The following is a 19,257-nucleotide window of genomic DNA, read 5'->3' as shown; positions in this document are numbered from 1 at the left end:
AGCTGACAAATTTACCTCCTAAATTCTACCCCTTTCCCCCAATCTCGAACCACACCAAAAAAAAATGTCGCAATCCAGTCAAAACCCACCTTGGGAATTCGGATTTCTCCTCTTTTTCTCAGTTATTTGCAATTTAAAGGAGGATTATCGCATTGATGGGTAGTAACTCTACTCTATTATCGCAATCCAGTCAAAGCCCACCTTGGGAATCCGGATTTCTCCTCTTTTCTTCAGTAATTTTGCAATTTAAAGGAGGATTATCGCATTGATGGGTAGTAACTATACTCCATTTTAGTATAGGTAGCAGTCTCTATCTAAATTACGTGGCTAATTCCTGTGCCGTGTCATATACCTAATAGCACCGCGATTCCTCGAGCATCACATTGATTAGGCGCAGGGAGGCAGTTGGAAGATTTAATTGAGTCCTAATAGTTAATTCTGGTTTAGGTACATAATTGCTACCTGTGAGCCCATGTGTCTCTCTGGCTCTGCAGACTAGATGTTTGTGCAATTGTTTCTGTGAAGTATGAACACAAACTCGGCTCCGCTCCGCTCCGCCAACCAAACTACCTCAACCAACTCGATTGGAATTTTCGATTCAACCGGTGATTGGTTGATAGAATGGCTTCATTTCTTTAGGTAGGATTGGTGTTTGTTGGTTGAGTTTTTTGTTGATGCTTTTTAGTAAGACTTCTCGTAGAAAAATATTGTTTAGATTATATCAGTTAGTTAAGCGTTAGGCAAGTCATCTCTTTCTCGCTCTCTCTCTCTCTCCCACGCACACACACAAACTTGGGACTTGGTCAAGAATTGTGAATTATTCAAACAAAACACCATAAGTATTTCTACTAGAGCCTAGTTTTATAAAGGATTTAGCAAATGATGATAATGTCAGAGGTTAACTTTGATTTAATTCCATTCTTCTTATCGATCTTAATAATTTGTTGTTGAGTTTTGTATACCACTTACATTGTGTGATCAAATTAAGAAATTGTCATAACATTGAATGCAACCTAACTATATTTAGGTTTGCAAAAGATGGAGATCTCTTGCCAATTTAATTAACCCTCATCACCTTGATGTAGAGCTTGGAATATTTGGATAATTAGTGTTTATCTTACGACTGGTATCCATAATTGTCTCCATCACATTCATGATGGTTTGGTGAAGGCCTAATCCAAGTGGCATCTATCCACTAAGATGTGTTAGAATTGGTACTGTTAAGGCCCAATGACAAAAACTAAGCTAATCCTCTCAATAAATTAGTCGTAAATATTAATATCAATATCTACGGAGAATTGAATCCATAATTTTTGTCTTGGGTTGATAAAACTTAACTACTGAACTATATTGTTAAATTACATGTTAAAATAAATTAAATAGAAAGATAGATAGAATCATTCCATTAGCCACCTTGTGCTTATTTCTAACATGATAAGGTGAACAACAAGTAAAGGCTGGCAAGGAAAGGGCCAAAAACAATGTAAGGGACTTAGAGCTCCTGCTGCAGCCTTTGTGTTCAACAATTTGCCAACCAAATAGGCAAACTAAGGAGATGTGGATTAATTCAAGTCCCTGGGATCTTGGAGTAGGAGAATGTTTGATCCAAAAAAGGGGGAAGTCACTTTCTGGATCACTTCCCACAACCACTCACTTGCTTGCAGTTGTGTGGCCATTAGAATCGATGACTTGGACTAAATTTGTGGAATGCTCACGTGAAGCTCTTAAATGGAAGAGGTGGGTTCTATGAAATTAAAATGCTCATATTAGGAGAAAGTACTCTCTTTTTTTTTAAGAATTTTTTTTAATGATATTCTAGTTAGATCGAAATCGTACTACTGTTTGAGATTTGAATTCAGATATAATTATTCAATATTAGCTTATTTAACTATTTGTTCTCTGTTTTGATGTGGTGTCTGGTTGCTACTTGCTAAAAAGTAAGAATAAAGTACTTATTTTAAAATACTTTTCTACTTTTAATGCTTGATTATAAAAATAGTTTTATTATCTAAAAAAATAAGCTTAATCAAAGTAATCAAGTTGCTATCGACCAAATTCTCTCATCATTATTAGTATGAGACCGTCATTTCACATATCTCTGTTAATAGTTAATTATAGTTTAACTTGATACGAACCAATGGATTTAAGATGTTATAAGTGCTTAAAAATAGTAGTACGATTTCGATGTTATAAGTGCTTTTTAGATCCAAATTATTCTGTTTTAAAAATGCCCTTTTTAGATCTAGAGATTTTTACATAGTTGCCACTGAAAACTTTTAAAATATTATACTCGCCATCCAAATTATTCTGTTTTAAAAAAAATTAAATTTACAGCTATTTTTAAAAAAAAATCCTAATGGGTTATTTTAAAATTAATATATAAATAACTAAAATACCTCTTTTTTTTAGCTTAGAGTGTAAATTATTTATTAACATTTTTTTTGTCTCACATAAAATAAAATATATTTCATTGTATTATTATATTAGATATAATATTAGATAGCTCTTAAACTATTTTTAATAATTTATATAATGGTAAAATATTATTTTTATTTAAATTGTGTTTTAATTCCGATTAGTTAGGTTACAAAATTTTTTTGTAGAGCAAGTTGTGATATTTTAATATTTTAAAAGCTTTTTGTGGCAATTATGTAAATCCCTAAGATCTAACTAACTAAGAAAACCAAAACCCCTCACTAATTAACCATCCTTTATTAACCAAAAAAATGTTAAGTTTTAAAATATTATAATTATTATTCTTATCATATTTTTTTAAAATATTATAAATATCACTAAAAAGCTTCTTAACTATTTTAAAAATATCATTATGGTTAGCCGTTAACATAAGATCCTAACAAATTATTATTAAGATTAATAAACATATACAGACAATTAAAATATTTTTTTATTAAAATTTAGAGTATAAACAATCTATATAAGGGCAGAATATTTCTTTTAAATCTAAGTTCAATTTTAACTATAAATATTTATTATTTTTAAGAAAAGCACAATAATAATATTTTGGAGAAAAAAATAGGGGAAAATTATATATTTTGAAAAATTTCAGCGGTAATTATTAAAAATCTGACATCCTATCCGTCATCGGAATTCACGCCTATTTCTATTTTTTAAAAATTATTAAACAAATGGGGAGAGCGGTAAGTTGACCTTGGGCTTGGGCCCAACCCACAGCTCAAGTCCAGAAGGTTCCCCCATCCCCACGCAAGTCCATCATTGGACGCATGCGGAGCACATGCGCTCTCCTCCTCTCTAAATATTTTAATTAATCCCAACACACAATTATATTAAAAAAAAGAAAATAATTTTCAACAAAATAAGATTACATTAAATGTCTAAAATACTCAACAATTACAATTATTTAATGTCAAATATCATATGTTTTTATTTAGGATGTTGCTAGATATAATTAAGAAAACTGGTATTTTATTTATAATATAATTATAAAAAAAGGGTGTTATTTCGATGTTCTTTTATATTTTAAAAATTAATAATTATTTACAGGAGCTGGTCTCCAAGCCCAAGTGGCTTGACCACCTGCACCCATCATTCCATCCATCCCCGCTTTGACTGCCATGGTGCCACCTGTGACTTTCTTATCCCCTTCAAAACTCTTCGACCCTCTCCTCTTCTCCTTTTTAAGTACTCATCATTACCCAACCTCAAAAGCTTCCAATAGCTCCTCAACCCTTTTTTATCTCTAATTCTTCGGTGAGAAATTTCTCACTTCCTTTTGCAGCATTGGTACATTATTCGCTACTTGCTCTTAGTTCAGGAACCCATGGCCATGGCTAGCAAGTTCACAATGGTGCTGCTCTGTCTCTGCTTCATTCTAGCCATGTCGGCTCATGGGGCTCATGTTGGTGCACCATCACCCACCTTGGACTGCAGCTCTACTCTGTTCAATTTGGCTGATTGCCTTAGCTTTGTGCAACAAGGGAGCAAGGTGGCCAAACCTGAGGGGGGTTGCTGCTCCGGGCTCAAGAAGGTGGTGAAGGAGGACGTTTCTTGCCTCTGTGATGCCTTTCAAGGGAGCCAGACTTATGGGATCAACCTAAACATTACCAAGGCCTTGTCACTGCCCTCTGCTTGTGGGGTTTCTACTCCTCCATTCAGCAAGTGCAACAGTGGGTGCATTTTTCTCTCTCTTTCTCTTTTTTCTTTTCTGGTTTTTGGGAGAAGTTTTGATCTGAGTTGAAGCTGGTTTTGTTTTTGTTTTTGCAGTTTCTGGTGCTGGTATGCCTGCTGCAGCCCCTGGTATGTTTCTTTCAACTGTTGAAATCTTGATCTACTCTCTTTCCAGCTATGCATCTCACACTTTGGCAAATGTTAAGGTGGCATTCAATGTTTGAGCTCATCAAAGACAGATGTCAATCTTTCTATCTTTACTTTTTGGTAAAACAAAGCAGATTCACAAAACAAGAAAGTAAATCAACTTCTTTTAGAAGAAAGGAAAAGAAACGGAGTCGCCTTTCTTTTTTATTCCTTTTTTTTTTTGAAGAAGAAGAAAATATCCAAAGTGTTGTTGATAAGCATCTTTGGTCCTTTCTTTTTTACCTCCGGTTTTGTTGTTTCTTATTCTGTTCTGAAATGGGTTTGTCGATATATGGGCTTGCCAGAGACTATCAAACAGCTGCCAGGAAAGATAGTTGTCCATTTGTATCAAATGGATGGTATAATTTGGAACAAAATGCCAAGATAAGGAAATGCATGAGCCCAAGTTACATGGTTTCCTTTAGTATAACTTCTGGGTTGGTGCTAAATGGCTTTTGCTAGCACCACTGTGTCCTTTCAAACAGTTCAGACCTATTCAAGCCACAATTATGATTCATGGGAATGCATGCCAGTAGTTTTAGCAAAACTTCCAACTTTTCTTTTACATTTGCTGGACCTTAAAAACAGATCCTGATGTGAATTTAGTGACTTGATTTAAGTGATGGCTAGCCTGGTCATATTGTGATTGAATACCATTTTGTTGGTTTTGTTGTAGTGATTGCCAAACTGATTTGCGTATCCATTTTGTACATTGTAGCTCCATCACCATCAACGACTATGTTTGGAGCTGTTTCTGGTGTTCCAGCTAAATCTCCTATGCCTGCCTCAGCTGCAGTGGAACTTCCAGTTGCAATCTTCACATTGGTGGCCAGTGCTGTAGTATCTACTCTTTCTTACTATTATCTCTAGAGACTTGCATGTCTCTTGATACACTTCTTGGGGAAACTTTATGTTACATGTCCTTCTTGGTGTCTTTGGTTGTATGAACCTATGCTGTACCTTTTGAGGATTATATTTGATCTAATACTGAATTATCTATTTGATGGTGTTCTTAATTATTCAAATCCTTGTTGCTTGTGATGGAAAAGTGGTGTATATTGAGTTCTAACTTGAAGGATATCAACCATTTGGTTAATTTTAAAGCCAGCCATAGATTCTCATTGCTGTTTATTCCAGCAATTGCTTTATTTTGCACTTCATTATTGCGTCTTTAGTGATCAACACAAGAGAAACTACAGAGTGATGTATCCATTGTTGATCATCCACTCTAGACTCCAGTGGTTCTGAACGTTCTTGAGTGTCCAATAAGCCCATCCAAATGTTGCACGCCCATATACATCTAATTGGGCTTGTGCAAACCTCTGGTAGTCCTCCTTTGATGCTCCATTCACATCCCATTCTGCCACCCATTCTCCTGCATAACAAATCGATCCAAACTTATATAAGACTTATACAACAAACAGATCAGTACATCAATCAAACACCTTATATATGTTTATATACCTACGAACACGAGAGGGCCATTCGATACCGTGACGGTGCTAAGATCCGCCGACCGGTTATTGTTGATAAAGTCGATGTTTTGTTGCACCGTTAGGGAGCTGAAGACATCGGAGAAGAGGTTGTAGTAGTGAACGTCGACGACCGAGCCCTGGAAGCCGCTGGCAAACTGGAGGAGCTCCGTCGAGCTAGCGGAGAGGCGGTTCGACATGATCACATAGGCTGTAGACGTGTGCTTACGGACGGCGCTGTAGCCGGCTTGGTAGTATTTTTCCAGGCTATCTAGTGTCACCCCTGGTGCCAATGGCTCGTTGATCAGCTCCACTGCGAGAAGGCTGCTACTTTGTGCATATCTATGTGATGACAAAATAAATTTAGAGAAAATTTGCATATCTTATATTTTAGTGATTTTATGATTAAATTGCAAGAGTCTCTGTGAATAAAGATAAGAGACGAGTGAGTAATAGAAACACATGTACCTGGATGCCAGAAAATCTATCACAGCAACAGTTTGATCAATGTTTGCATCAGTCTTACCCCACTCCTGGGAGCCATCTCTTGATGCACTGTGCTCGTTCCCGTTCTGTGACCCAGGAGCAGCATGCAGATCCACAATCACCTTCAAATTATACTTCCTGTACGTCCAAATTATTAATTCGTAAACTACTAGAATAAAATTTAAATTGTTAGACAATGATAACTTTTTATATTTTATATTCTGTGTTAGAGATTCGATGAATTAACTTACTCTGCCCAGGTGAAGGCATTATCCAAAGCGTCGAGAGAGCCACCGACAAAAGGAGGTGGAGGATTTGGATCACTAGCTATCCACCAACCAACTGGAATTCTCACTGCATTTAGACCATTCTGGGAGATGAAGGCAAAGTCATTCTCCACTATGAATGTGCTCCAGTGCTCCTGTCATGCAAGTTGCATCAGAAACACCACCAACATGATGCCAAACTTAATCTCGTAGCTAGAAGCTAATCAAAGAGAATTAAATAAGGTTAGTCAAATTAATCACCCTTAATACTGGAGTGGCCTTCTCAGTTCCATATCCATTTGTGATCTGGAACTCGCCCTGCAACTGCCGTACCTTGGTGATCACAAACACAGAAGGGTCATCGTTACCCCAGTTAGTATCTTCCGGGAAGTCCGCCGTCACCAGCACCGGCGTCTTCGCCTGTTATTCGACAGAATTTGAATAATTTTAGTATAACATATAAGATGGTAGTGGATATTAGTACGAATTAGCTCGAAGAATGTTAATCATTTGCCTGCAAGAATTGCCCATTGGGTGCTTTGATCCGAACAAGGCTTGAATCGTCTGCATTTCTCACTATCTCAAATGTCTCAGATGAGCCTGGTGTGTTTGCCACTGCAACTACTTGAGAGCTATCTCCACTGAGGCCTACAAATTGATCACCGAAAACCCGAAGGTTGAACGTTGACTCGTTTATTCTCCAAAGCTGCTCAAATTAAAATAATTTTTTTTGATATAATAAATTAAAAGTGGCGAAGAATATAAAAAACGAAACACACAGAAACCTTGAAGGTCTCCCAACCGGAAGCACTGGTCCGGTTCGCAACGATGATCGTTCCGCCGCCGGTCTCCGCGCACAAGTACATTTTCTGTGTCACTGATTTGAACTGGAGCTGAGTGCCATCCTAAAAGAATAGATGACTAATTAGTTGAGGGTTGACGTAAAAAGATGACAAAAGAGCAAGAGAATGATGAAATTACCAAGAAATCATTGTTGGGTATGCCATCAAAGAGAGAAGGCTCGATCCAACCCTCGGTAACAAGCCATCCTCCGAGATTGACAGCCTTGATTGTAGAAGAAGGGGTGGATCTAGCGGCATAGGAGAGAGAAGTAATGCAGGAGAACATGAAGAGGAGTGATAGCCATGTAGGGAGAGAGTTGACTTCCATTGTTGTTTCTCTTCTCTCTCGCTCCTTCTTGTGGCTTAGTTTGGTTTGAGGAAATGAGCAATTCTGCAACAATATATAGATTGATGATTGGACTAATTGGTTGTAAATCCTTTGGTAGATGGGTCAATAACTTCTCGAAGGTCAAGATACAACTGCAGGTCGAGCGCTAGCTTCTAAATAGCACCAGAAATTTTCAAACCTGCCATGTGCTAAAGTTGGGAAATAATTACCGCTGTGTTTGGATGAACTAAACAGGGAACAGAAGAGAAATGGAGAGAAAAATAAGAGGAAGTAAGAAAAAGTTTACTTTTCTTCTTTCTTGTCTTCACTTTCTCTCTTCTAACTTTTGAAAAGAAAAAAAAAACATTGATTAGTAAAGACTATCATCATTTTTCTTAGCTAACTTATAGCATCATGAAGGTTGTTACCATGATGGATATGGGAAAGATGAAAACGAACCATCCTTTTATACCATACATGCGCTTTTCATTGCCAGTCGTGCAAACTTAAGAGCTAAGATAGTGATGATGCATAAGGAAAGAGAAAGGTGAATCTAATCCGCTCAAAGGGTCCGGGATTAAAACATAATCTACTGGTATATTCAAATGATAATGATAAAATGTTAAATATTATCTTATGAAAATATCTGTATATTCCAAGAGAAATAAAAAAAGAAGTGGATTTTTAACTAAATACCATCATTTAAGTTTTGAAATTAGCAATTTTGCTATTTCGACTCCGTTTATTTCAGTACATAAAGTAAACTAGAGTTTATGAGCTCGGATAGAAACTTTGTGAATAGAAAGTATGTCTAAAAGTCTATATACAATCTTGTACGTATCTGTTTGAAGTTTATCTTATTTCTTAATGAAAATTGTGGATTATGATAACAGTCTTTGTTTATTTGAAATTAACGTAATTCTTCGCCTACTTTTATAATTCGTGGTCAAAGTCGGTGCCCCAGAAATATGGGACCCATTGATGGGTATGTGAACGGGATGATATTATATATTTTCCCTTGATACATAACGGAAGCATCCCTGAACGACGAATCAAATGCCCATTAAATGGTGTCAATATTAGCCCACGCCCACGGCAATAAACTACTAGATAATGCCATATTGGATATGCATTAAGGGCATCATGGAACTTTATTCTTTTATAATATGTGATCTATAAATCCAAGTGGCCCCATTTGTGCATTAATTTCTTGGTCTAAGTTAGGTCAAACCTACTGGCCAGCTTTTCTACTGCCAGCAGGAAGCAATGGAGAATTAGTCAAAGATTAAATGATATGATACTGGGGCACATTGGAATAGAATAAAATATAGGGGGTGTAAATGCAATTAATCGTAGGCGACCGTTGAGCCAGATCGGGTCAGGCTTCGGCCCAACTAGCTGTCGGGCTAGCGTGGGCCAAATCTTTTCCAAAGCCCAATAAAGCATTCCATTGGATGCTAGTGTGGGGCCCAATGTAACTCCCGTCGAATGATTCATTGAACCGGATCGAGGAACACACGCGCAGCACGTGTAGACATTGGGGCCCAGCCAGTACCTGAGCCAATTATTTAGAGGGATATACGTTGGTTGGCAACCAAACTACCAAATCGCGGGCCCCGCCGTGTTGTTCGGACTTAACGTGACGTGGCAGGAAGCGCCAAGAGGGAGTCAAAAGAGTGGGTCTCATTAGTCGGTCGCGAATGGCCGTCCTCTCGCCGGCCCCACCTAAACTTGTTGCTGCGTGGCGTCTCGGTAAGAATAAGAAACCTATCACATCCATTATGGGTGTATTTTTATTTATAACAAGTCTAAGTAGATAGATGTTTAGATTAACATTTGGTGAATTTGTCGTCCGTATCGTTATACTTACCATGCGGTGACGGCAAACGTTAATAAGCCTACCCCAGTTAGAGGGCAAATAGCAAGTGAGAGCACACGAGCTCCGTTACGGCGTACAACGGACTGAGACGGAAGCGGTTAGATGCGGGTCCCACGGGGTCCGGATCCTTCTACGCACCCAGCCCCAGACCACTCGTCTTTATATCTCGAGTTCCCTCTCGTGTGCGTTTAGCTCTTTTCCGAGCTCTTTGAAATTTGTGTCAACGATTCCTTCTCTTTTCCTCTGTTCTCCGATCTCTTCTTCTATATACCAATCGAAGATTCTTTAGTCAGAGAATCTTGCCGGATTCGTCTTGCGAGACACCCAACAGTGGATTTCAGGTAGTGTTGCCGGATTTGATGCGACCTGTTGTGCTTTTGGCTCGCGCTTACGTTTGCAATGCTTGATCTTCTCGTTCTCGTTAGTAATTTCTTAAATTTAGGATGTTTGATCTGGATATCTGCGTCGTTGCTGGTCTATTGTGGTTTCTTTCTCATTGTTGTCGATGATCTCTTGGGTTTGTAGTCTCTTGATCTGGATAGCGGTGTGGGTTGGTGGTCCATTGTGATTTTTTGTTTCGATCTCGTCGGTAGTTTGTTAGGGTGTATTGTTTCTTAGATTCTGTGGTTTGATATAATCCTATTTCTTTAGCTGGTGAACTTTGTCGGGGATTTTCTTTTTCGTTCATATCCGTAAACGGTTGACTATTTCAGGATATCTCTTTTTCTAGTAGTATTTGTGAGGTGCAATTGCGATGGCAAACTACTTGAACGACGATTTGGAATACATTGCTGAGGACAGTGTCGGCACGGTGCAGTTTGTTGATGATGATGGTTTTGAGATGAATGGCCATCAAGAGGAACGGAATGTGGATGAATTTGGGACCAAGGTAGAATCTTTCCTGGCTGATCGCTGGTTATCTTTTTTGTCTTTCTAAGAGGAATTCATAACATAGTAATCTAGACACAGCAAAAGAACGATACTTCAGCCCTGGAATATAGAAATGGAAAGGATATGCAGGGGTTACCGTGGAAGAGCTTGAACTATTCTAGGGAAAAGTACCGCGAGATGAGGCTAAAGCAGTACAGGAATTACGAGAACCTCTCAATGCCTCATGATGGGTTGGAGAAGGTGAGCTCGGCTAGACTATGTCTGCAAGCTATGTTGTAATATATATGTGGTGTAATAAATATGTTGAATTAGGCCGAAGGCCTTAAACCTTCTTGGCCGAGTTAGTTAGTCTATCAATATGAACTGCGTTGGTGGTTTTTTAATTCTATCAGTTTTTTGTCTAGGAATGCAAGCAACTGCAGAGTAGAAGTACCTTCTATGATTTTCAGTTCAATACAAGGCATGTCAAGTCGACAATCGTGCATTTTCAGGTACTAATATCTTATCCTTTTGTGCCTTCACCAATTTACAATTTGTAGGTAACTGTATCTGCTCTTGCATTTTAGACTAAGGAAATATCATGCATATCAAGTCATCAAGCAGAAGATTTTTTTTTTGTTTTTGTTTTGGGTCAGTTTACTGCACAAGACGAGTACTTACAAAATTTAACACCTTACTCTTCTGTTGTGGTTTTATTTGTTTTTTTACCCCCTCATGTTTAACATGTTCAATCTGAACTACGACACTCCAGCCCCTCACTGACAAGCAATTTAGCCTAATTAGAAGTTGACCCTCACCTCTTCTCCATATCATAATGAAAAGGACCGTGGTATTCTGAAGTTCCCTATAAAACTTCACAAGGATTGGAATAATTAGCATATGTGATAAAATAATATTATTTACTATTTCCATTAAATATTTTAGTTTTGTGGTTAATACTTACTTTCTGTTAATTAGTATGTGGGTTATAAATATCATTATGATATACTGATGCTTTTATATCCTCCACATCATTCTGTTTGCTAGGGAAGGTAAATATTTAATGGTGATTATTTCATTAATAGTTTTCTATGACAGATAATGGTAGTTATAATTAATTCCAGCCGAGGTGGATTATGTCATAATTTTAACTTCTTTTGTTATTCGGCAGAGTCTCTGGTGCTGACCTTTCAGCTATTGTAATGAATAAATGTGTCTGCCTTACTATTATGCAATTCCAACGGCTCAAATTTTGTGGCGTGTAGTAAGATCAGTACATCACTTGCTGAAAATTTGTCACTTTTTTATATCATGACTTTAAACGACAATTTGCTCAATGAAATATTACTAGCACTTCATCTCTTGTTTATTCTCCTCGAGTCTTCTTTGCAATTTTCTTGCTTTTCGACTTTGGTGTTTGGGTTTTAACTTTTTGTTGTCCCTGTTAGTGTGCTATAGTTCTTATTCAGTTTACACAATCTTGGCGCCGGAGTTTGTTACTATCTTATGCTTGATCTGCACTATGATTTTTGTTGTTTAAGTGGCAACTGGTCATCTGGCAGCTGTGCGATAGAGCAGGGAGCATTGCTGCCGTGCCTTTCCCCCACATTCTCCTGTTATATATCAGACTAATTTATCAAATGGCTGCTAGGCCCTTCCTTTAACCTGTCTTCTAAATCTGCACTATTTTGCAGCCACAATGAACTAGTCCAACCTTTACTCGGTTTATGTCTATATGGTGAAGTTTGCTTATTAATACTAGTGCTTCCATATGGTGTGTGTAGCATGTGTGCAAGATTAACGGGTGACTCTTTGCTCAGGATGATAATCTATTACTTTATGCTTTAGCTATGCTATTTCGTAATTAACCCCCCTTTGATAGTAGGAGTGGACTACAATATAACCTGTTTTGTCAGGCAATAAAGCAGGGTTGGAGTGCTTTCTCAGCAGCTGGCGCTATAAGATCATCTTTTGAATATGGTATGATAGGATGTTCTATGATCAGTGAGCCTCTATGTTTATAAAGTCATGTTCCCAATTTCTATAGGCAGCTTTGGGACATGAAAGGGGCTAGGCAGTTTTTGCAGTGTTTTCATGTTAAGTTGGCATTTAATGTTTCTTTTCCTTATTTATAGTTCTTTCATGTTAAAATTCTCACACGCAATAGTCTATTCTTCTGTTTTGCATGTTAAAATTTATGCTAGCCATTTTTCTTCAATTTTCGGGGGTTCCATTTGGAGCCCTGAATTTTATACCCTGTTATTAATGTTATTTCACGTGTTCATTGTAATAACTCTGTAGTAGGTTGGGACACTTAATTGCCAGGCTTGAGCAAGATGTAATCATAAGTGTCTGGTATGCCAGGCTTAGTCTGATTCTGCCATCTACTTGCTATCCATGGGAACTGTCACCATAAGGTCCATGACTAATCACAGGAGCACTATAACTAGCCATTTCTCAATTCTCATTTCATATTATTAAACTCTTGCTTTGAACAATTCTGGAGTCCCCAAGTAAGAAATATGATTATCTAACTAGTTTAGACACCGGCTCATTTTCTGACCAAGAAGAGTGAGCTACTAGCTCCTTACAAGCACTGGAGTCTCAAATGATGTCTATGTTAATACTGAATTAAAGATGCATAAATTTATTGTCTGTCATATAATTGTCCTGGGTCATATTTTGTTGCTCCCGAGTTGAGGAGACTAAAAAACTGTCATCCTATTTATTACTCATCATAAAGAAATTAGACAATTAATAATTTTGGCCTTTTTATTCTAGTAGTTTTAATTCTGCTGTCATAGTGTGTGCTTGTCAGCGATGAGCACTATAGATATCCAACTATTTCAGGAAACAGTACACTGACAAGCTGATAATCATCAGTAGATTGACAATTGATAAATAGAGTGTAGTTGTTGAGTGCTGAATGAATGTTGTTACTTGTTAGTGTAATTATTGTTGTTGTCGTCACAAAGTGAATCTTGACTCATTTATCTCATGTTGCTTTCAATGGTTCTGATGAGAATCTGGGGTTTTGCAGCTGAGGAATCTGCTGTGGGCTACCTCAAAGCATGATGTCTATATAATGCAGAACTATTCTGTTATGCATTGGTCATCGCTCCTCCAAAAAGGCAAAGAAGTGCTAAATCTTGCTGGCAAAATTGTCCCTACTCAGGTTTGCACCTAGAGGTATTTAGGAGCCAAATGCTAATTCCATTATCTTTCATTCTTGATGGATAGCTGCCTGCTTTACGGCAGATTGGTGGGTCTTCTACCGATTCATTATCAAGGGTGCAAGTCAGCACCTTGTCCGTGAAAGACAACCTCATGGCAGCTGGTGGCTTCCATGGTGAACTTGTTTGCAAGGTATAATGACTGGAGGCGCTGGAATATTGGCCTTTTATGATTATTCTCATCATTGTGTGAAGTAGTGTTCTCATATTTTGCCAGTTTCTTGATCGAGCTGGAGTGGCATTCTGTACAAATGTAACTGGCAATGACAATGCCATAACCAACTCAGTGGACATCTATCAGTCTTCCAAGTAAGCAATTCACTTTGATAATGGGACTAGAATGTCATTTAACTGGCGTACTTCTCTGACTTGTCTTAGTGGTTCTACCCGAGTAATGACTGCCAACAATGACTGCTACGTGAGGGTCTTTGACACCGGGGAATTTGTCCTACTGAATCAATTCTCCTTCTCGTGGTCAGTTAATGTGAGTCCATAAGACCTAGATAGCCCTAGTTATACCACTCTTCTTTTTCTTACATTATCTTTTTGTTCTTCACAGAATACATCAGTCAGCCCTGATGGCAAGCTTGTTGCTGTACTTGGAGACAGTACAGAATGTCTCATAGCAGATCCTCAATCTGGCAAAGTACACGTTCTCGCATGCACTCTGGTTTTTCTTTTGACGGCACCTCTGATCTAATTATTGGATTTGTAGGTGATTGGGAGCCTAAAGGGGCATATAGATTACTCCTTTGCATCTGCGTGGCATCCCGATGGTCAGATCCTGGCGACCGGGAACCAAGATACGACGTGCCGATTATGGGATGTGAGAAACCTATCAGATTCACTTGCTGTCCTCAAAGGGAGGATGGGAGCAATCAGAGGTCTCAAATTTTCTTCGGACGGACGGTTTATGGCGATGGCTGAGCCAGCAGATTTTGTTCACGTGTATGATGCCAGGGCTGACTACTGCAGTGCCCAAGAGATCGATTTGTTTGGGGAGATCGCCGGCATATCATTCAGCCCGGATTCCGAGGCTCTTTTTGTAGGTATAGCTGACCGCACCTATGGGAGTTTGCTGGAGTTCAGGAGGGGGCATCAGTGCCATTACGTCGACTCTTTGCTATGATGCAACGAAGGAGGTATTAAGATAGGGCATTACTGTTGTATGTATTTCTTGTAGGTTTTCTTGTAGGTCGTCTTGTAGATTGTACATGCGTTTGCTATGGTTCGGTTGAATTTGAGCTTGGTTTAATCTCCAGTAAATCGTTTAAAAGAACCTCTTTTCATCGGAAAGAGGTTTCTATACGCCAATCGGATCGTGACATATATTGGAATAAGCCTGGGGGCCATATTTGTCCGTCTTGTCCATAAACCTTCTATGAACATTCTGTGTGTGGAACTGTTTATAAAGAGTACGAAGTGTTTATTTTGTTTTATTTTTTGGTCGTCTATGGTCCCTGCTTGCACTCGGAAGAGGTACGATGGAGCATTTCCTTTGAGACAATAGTTGATGACTCATTTCTTCACCAAATGCGTTCCTTTTCTACAAAGCGAACCACACCACTGCTAGTGCAGTAAAATGACAACCGATTCAATACTCATCTATCTATGTTCAGGTGACTGCAGGTCGAGGTATCGTTTCATATCGAGAAAGAAATATATTTCCCTCTTTGATCAATATTTTGGCGTTTCTTAGCAACCGTCGTCACCTAATTTCCCACTTAGACACTTATCACACGCATCCATTATTCCCTTCCCTTCCCAGATCACAAAAAAACGGCCAACTCCATTGCATCATATGATCACCACGTCCACCCACTCTCGTCGTCTTCCATTCTTAATAAAATAATAACCTTCCTTAAGATGACTACCCAACTACCATCTGCCACGTGGTCTTTGAAACTTGGCCCCGCATGTGGATACTGACAACCACACTCTAAAAACTGAACCCCAAATATTTAATTCTAGGTTTCGGCTGCTTCAAACCAATAGCCTTCCAACGCGTGTCCCTAGACCGACACGCGCCTGTAACTCCCCCGACAGCTGCCGGTAGTAAGGGCGCGTGGCGCAACCTGATTCGCGGAAGCGGGAGAGTTGTGGGCTTATATAAGTCCGCCCTGAGCCCAAAGTCTCTCAATAGAGAGAAAGCAGCTTCTAATCTCCCACCCATTTCGCTTAGGCTAAGAGATCTATAGAGATTCTTGATCCCATCTCTTCTTCCTCCTCTCTGCTTAATTCAAAGTCCTCTTCTCTTCTCTTCTCTTCTCTTCTCTTCTCTTCTCTTCTCTTTTGTACATCTAATCCCCCCCTCTCCTTATTATCTCTCTTCCCGCCCCCACCCCACCCCCCTTATTTTTTTTTCTCTTTTAGAACTGACCAACTAAAAGGGTTTATTTTTAACACCCTGAGGTTCTTCTATTTTAAGAGTTTTCAATCTTATTTTGATCAAAAGAGGCCACTTTTTTCAACTAAGCCTCCTCCTTTAGCTCCTCTCCTAATCTTTCTTAGCTAAAGTTATTAAAAACTCATGGCTACAGCTATTAATGTGTACAATAGTATCCCACTTTTCTCATCAGACCCTTTCAATCAGGAGCTCATGCAAGCACTGCAACCTTTTATTAAAGGCGCTTCCTTTCCTTCTCCTTCTTCTCCTCCTTCATGCCACCATCAAAATCACAACTTTGATCACTCCTTGCCTTCTATTCCCTTGAACCAGATTGGTCTCCATTACCCAAACCCTGCAGAGATGCATCATATCCAATCTCAAACTCAATTCCAGCACAAACACCACCGCGGCAAGGAATCATTCCTGGGCCCGAGGCCTACTCCGATGAAGCCCACGAAGCTCTATCGCGGGGTTCGGCAGCGCCATTGGGGTAAGTGGGTCGCCGAGATCCGCCTCCCCAAGAACAGGACGCGCCTCTGGCTCGGGACCTTCGACACCGCCGAGGAGGCTGCGATGGCTTACGACAGCGCTGCGTTTAAGCTGCGCGGCGACGCCGCGAGGCTCAACTTCCCTGAACTCAGAAGAAATGGAGTTCATTTGGGTTCCTCTCTTCACTCCTCTGTTGATGCCAAGCTCCAAGCTGTCTGCAGAGAGTTAGCCAAGAAGAAGACTAATCGACCCAATTCGAGCTTAAAGGAAGAGATCACCGTGAAAGGCGACTCGGGTTGCTTAGTTTTGGAGGAGGAGAAGTCCGAGAGCTCTTCCTCTCTGGAATTAGAGGAGTCATCAGAGATCACAGTGAAGGGCGAATTGGGTCGCTTCGTTTTGGAGGAAGAGAAATCCGAGAGCTCGTCCTCTCTGGAAGTAGAGTCATCATCATCTTCTGGGTCTTCTTCAGCTGTGTGTGAGATGCAGTACTTGGACTTCTCAGAGGCGCCTTGGGATGAATCCGACTGCTTTTTGCTGCAGAAGTACCCTTCATGGGACATTGATTGGGATTCGATCCTATCTACCGATCACTAGTTTTCTCTTTGTTATCGTCTCTGTTCATATTGTTGGTGTCTTTAGCGGCTGCTGCAAGTGGAATTTTACACATTTGCAGTAGTTGTTTTAGGATTGAGTCAGTTGTTGATGTTTAAATCTCCTTCTTTTGCTCGTTTTAGGTTAAGCATTAGCAAGGGGATAGTTGATGTTGTTTCTCTGTAACTTCCTTCTTGTTTACCAGTTTTATAAATATCAGAAGTTTTGTGTCAGTAATATATCCAAATATTTCTTCTGTTTATTTCTACATGCTAATGTATATCAAGATGAATTGCTCAAAAACTAAATCAACTGCTATAAAAGACTACATCTACTCAAATTTACTCAGCATTTGCATTTAAAAAAAAAAAAGAGTAGTAGTTGAATTTTATATTAATGCCTACACTCTATGAAAATTTATATATTTCTAATTACAAATGGCTCTAAATTTATATGACAAACAAATCTTATGAATATTGTTGATTTTTTAGGAGAAGTCCGTAGGCTGCTCAGTTCAAAGAGATGCTACATATTCGATAGAACAAGGAGGAAGGAAGCAAGTAAAATACATGTATCAAACTTGATAGGTCAACAAAGAAATAGAAAAAAAAATAATAGTTCAAAATAAACACTATAGACAACATAAATATCTAAGTTATAGAAATAGATTTATAACCTAAGCTCGAACCTCGACGTCAATTACTGTCATGAGAAGTCTTAAAATATTCGAGGGTTTTTTCCAACTCTATTTGTCGGGAGGAGAAAATAGTTGATATATGCATGCTCTTAAATCATTTCAAATATTGATTCGTTGAAGAGGAAAGATATTAGAGAAAATATTTAAATTCAACAATGTTTAAATCTTTCAACTAAGAAGAGAAGCCAATGTCGAGCCAAGCAATCTATCAATGGCAAACTACATATAAATAAAATAACATAAGAAATAATAAGAATGACAAAGCCAACAGTAAGTACTGGGGAAATAGTTCCACCAAACTATTATTCTAAAAGCTAACCCTTTCTTTGGCTATCATGTGAAACTAATGTCTCATATGAAGGATACCATGGAAAGAAGAAAACCTTCACAAAAAAATAAAGGGGGACAAAAATCTCTATTTTTTTTAAGAAAAAAAGAAGAAATTGGAAGAGAAGAGGGGAGCTCCCTGTTCTTCTCCCAGCTTCAACCACTGTGAGGTGGGGTTACGGGCTTGAAGGAAGGAGAGGGAGGAAATAAATATTGTAGTTGTTTTCTATTTTTCGTTGCAGTCAATTGGAATATGGAACATGATACTATGTTAGTCAACTTCTTTGGATGACTTGAGACGGAAGATAGCCATGGTTCTCAAAAGTCACATCCATGGACACACATTATCATCCTCAATGTCAAATCAACACTATGTCAGAAGATGAGATCAAATTGGACAGAGTTATAAGTTTCATTTAGATAAGTATCAAAAACCACAGTAGGTTCATGAATACAAGAACAGGAATCAAGAATTTTTCACCGCAATAATGGAGAGAGTCCTTTCCTGCAACAGTGATTCTAGTACTTGGGCTTGTTATGATTTGCATGGTTGCTTTGGAAGTGGATATCTTTTGTCATGGGCTTGTTGGGAGTCACATGGAAAGTTTAGTTTAAAAAGAAATGATATATATAAGATCAAAAGTCCTTACAAGCTTTTGATGCACCTAGTTCCATTTCTAGCAGGATTGTTGTTTGATGTATATGATAAATCTAAATAAAGTTTCAAGGCCTGCATGTGATCCCAACTGGGGCAATGTTAGTGAGCAAGAGCTGAGGTGGATCCCTCTTTGCTTGTCCTGTGAAGAGGACCACATTGTCATGTGGAAGAAACTAAATCCCATGTTATCTCCACTACCCTTTCTTTGTTGGTCATTCCAATCACCAAAGAGAAGGGCACCAGTTAGGTGTTTAGGTGCCAAAAACCAGCATTACTCATCTCCTTGTACTTATATTCTCTTTCTCCTTAAGCCTCTCTTTTATCATCTTTAGTCTTTACACATGGATGATAGACTAGGAAAAGGAGGAGGAGAAGAAGAAGAAGTACCTAATTCCACC

The 19,257-nt window shown here is 38.7% G+C and overlaps 4 protein-coding genes across 10 annotated transcripts; 3 read left to right on the top strand and 1 right to left on the bottom strand.

Annotated features, from left to right (window-relative positions):
- Positions 1-3,605: 3,605 nt before the first annotated feature.
- LOC140785819 (non-specific lipid transfer protein GPI-anchored 31-like) lies at positions 3,606-5,331 on the top strand. The gene is made up of 3 exons (XM_073133849.1): positions 3,606-4,145; positions 4,243-4,275; positions 5,051-5,331. The coding sequence occupies exons 1-3, from the start codon at positions 3,800-3,802 to the stop codon at positions 5,200-5,202; spliced, it is 531 nt and encodes a 176-aa protein (XP_072989950.1). The 5' UTR covers positions 3,606-3,799; the 3' UTR covers positions 5,203-5,331.
- A 114-nt stretch (positions 5,332-5,445) lies between these two features.
- Positions 5,446-8,101, bottom strand: LOC140785818 (probable glucan 1,3-beta-glucosidase A). The gene is made up of 8 exons (XM_073133848.1): positions 7,538-8,101; positions 7,342-7,461; positions 7,071-7,262; positions 6,818-6,976; positions 6,542-6,711; positions 6,273-6,428; positions 5,797-6,146; positions 5,446-5,707 (listed from the first exon to the last, which is right to left on the bottom strand). Exons 1-8 carry the CDS (start codon positions 7,724-7,726, stop codon positions 5,526-5,528), a joined length of 1,518 nt encoding a protein of 505 aa, XP_072989949.1. The 5' UTR covers positions 7,727-8,101; the 3' UTR covers positions 5,446-5,525.
- A 1,694-nt stretch (positions 8,102-9,795) lies between these two features.
- On the top strand, positions 9,796-15,147 carry LOC140787098 (uncharacterized WD repeat-containing protein C2A9.03-like). Of its 7 annotated transcripts, XM_073135858.1 has the most exons (11): positions 9,796-9,946; positions 10,319-10,494; positions 10,569-10,736; positions 10,901-10,987; positions 12,392-12,455; positions 13,516-13,650; positions 13,734-13,841; positions 13,926-14,017; positions 14,087-14,192; positions 14,268-14,354; positions 14,424-15,147. In XM_073135858.1, exons 5-11 carry the CDS (start codon positions 12,453-12,455, stop codon positions 14,835-14,837), a joined length of 945 nt encoding a protein of 314 aa, XP_072991959.1. In that variant the 5' UTR covers positions 9,796-9,946; positions 10,319-10,494; positions 10,569-10,736; positions 10,901-10,987; positions 12,392-12,452; the 3' UTR covers positions 14,838-15,147. The 7 variants fall into 7 exon arrangements, with proteins under 7 accessions (XP_072991959.1, XP_072991955.1, XP_072991957.1 ...); XM_073135854.1 differs by lacking the exon at positions 12,392-12,455 and having other exon boundaries at positions 10,339-10,494; XM_073135856.1 differs by lacking the exon at positions 12,392-12,455 and having other exon boundaries at positions 10,336-10,494.
- Positions 15,148-15,852: 705 nt separating this feature from the next.
- On the top strand, positions 15,853-17,410 carry LOC140785461 (ethylene-responsive transcription factor RAP2-13). Its single transcript, XM_073133284.1, has one exon. It carries the CDS (start codon positions 16,239-16,241, stop codon positions 17,178-17,180), a length of 942 nt encoding a protein of 313 aa, XP_072989385.1. The 5' UTR covers positions 15,853-16,238; the 3' UTR covers positions 17,181-17,410.
- Positions 17,411-19,257: the final 1,847 nt, after the last annotated feature.

This window comes from Typha latifolia, chromosome 4 (genome assembly GCF_019914945.1).
Source record: "Typha latifolia isolate L0001 chromosome 4, TyphaL0001v2, whole genome shotgun sequence".
NCBI classification, from domain to species: domain Eukaryota; kingdom Viridiplantae; phylum Streptophyta; class Magnoliopsida; order Poales; family Typhaceae; genus Typha; species Typha latifolia.
Note: the sequence above shows the minus strand (reverse complement) of the source record. Positions and strands in the feature narration are given on the sequence as shown.

Excerpts from the sequence above, each read along its gene's own strand:
- LOC140785819 (XM_073133849.1), top strand. The coding sequence starts at position 3,800 with ATGGCCATGGCTAGCAAGTTCACAATGGTGCTGCTCTGTCTCTGCTTC. Across the intron at positions 4,146-4,242 it reads TCCATTCAGCAAGTGCAACA|TTTCTGGTGCTGGTATGCCT; the intron begins GTGGGTGCATTT and ends TTGTTTTTGCAG. Across the intron at positions 4,276-5,050 it reads TATGCCTGCTGCAGCCCCTG|CTCCATCACCATCAACGACT; the intron begins GTATGTTTCTTT and ends TGTACATTGTAG.
- LOC140785818 (XM_073133848.1), bottom strand. The coding sequence starts at position 7,726 with ATGGAAGTCAACTCTCTCCCTACATGGCTATCACTCCTCTTCATGTTC. Across the intron at positions 7,263-7,341 it reads CCGGTTGGGAGACCTTCAAG|CTTTGGAGAATAAACGAGTC; the intron begins GTTTCTGTGTGT and ends TAATTTGAGCAG. Across the intron at positions 6,712-6,817 it reads AGGCCACTCCAGTATTAAGG|GAGCACTGGAGCACATTCAT; the intron begins GTGATTAATTTG and ends CTTGCATGACAG.
- LOC140787098 (XM_073135854.1), top strand. The coding sequence starts at position 10,360 with ATGGCAAACTACTTGAACGACGATTTGGAATACATTGCTGAGGACAGT. Across the intron at positions 13,651-13,733 it reads GCAAAATTGTCCCTACTCAG|ATTGGTGGGTCTTCTACCGA; the intron begins GTTTGCACCTAG and ends GCTTTACGGCAG. Across the intron at positions 14,355-14,423 it reads CAGATCCTCAATCTGGCAAA|GTGATTGGGAGCCTAAAGGG; the intron begins GTACACGTTCTC and ends TTGGATTTGTAG.
- LOC140785461 (XM_073133284.1), top strand. The coding sequence starts at position 16,239 with ATGGCTACAGCTATTAATGTGTACAATAGTATCCCACTTTTCTCATCA.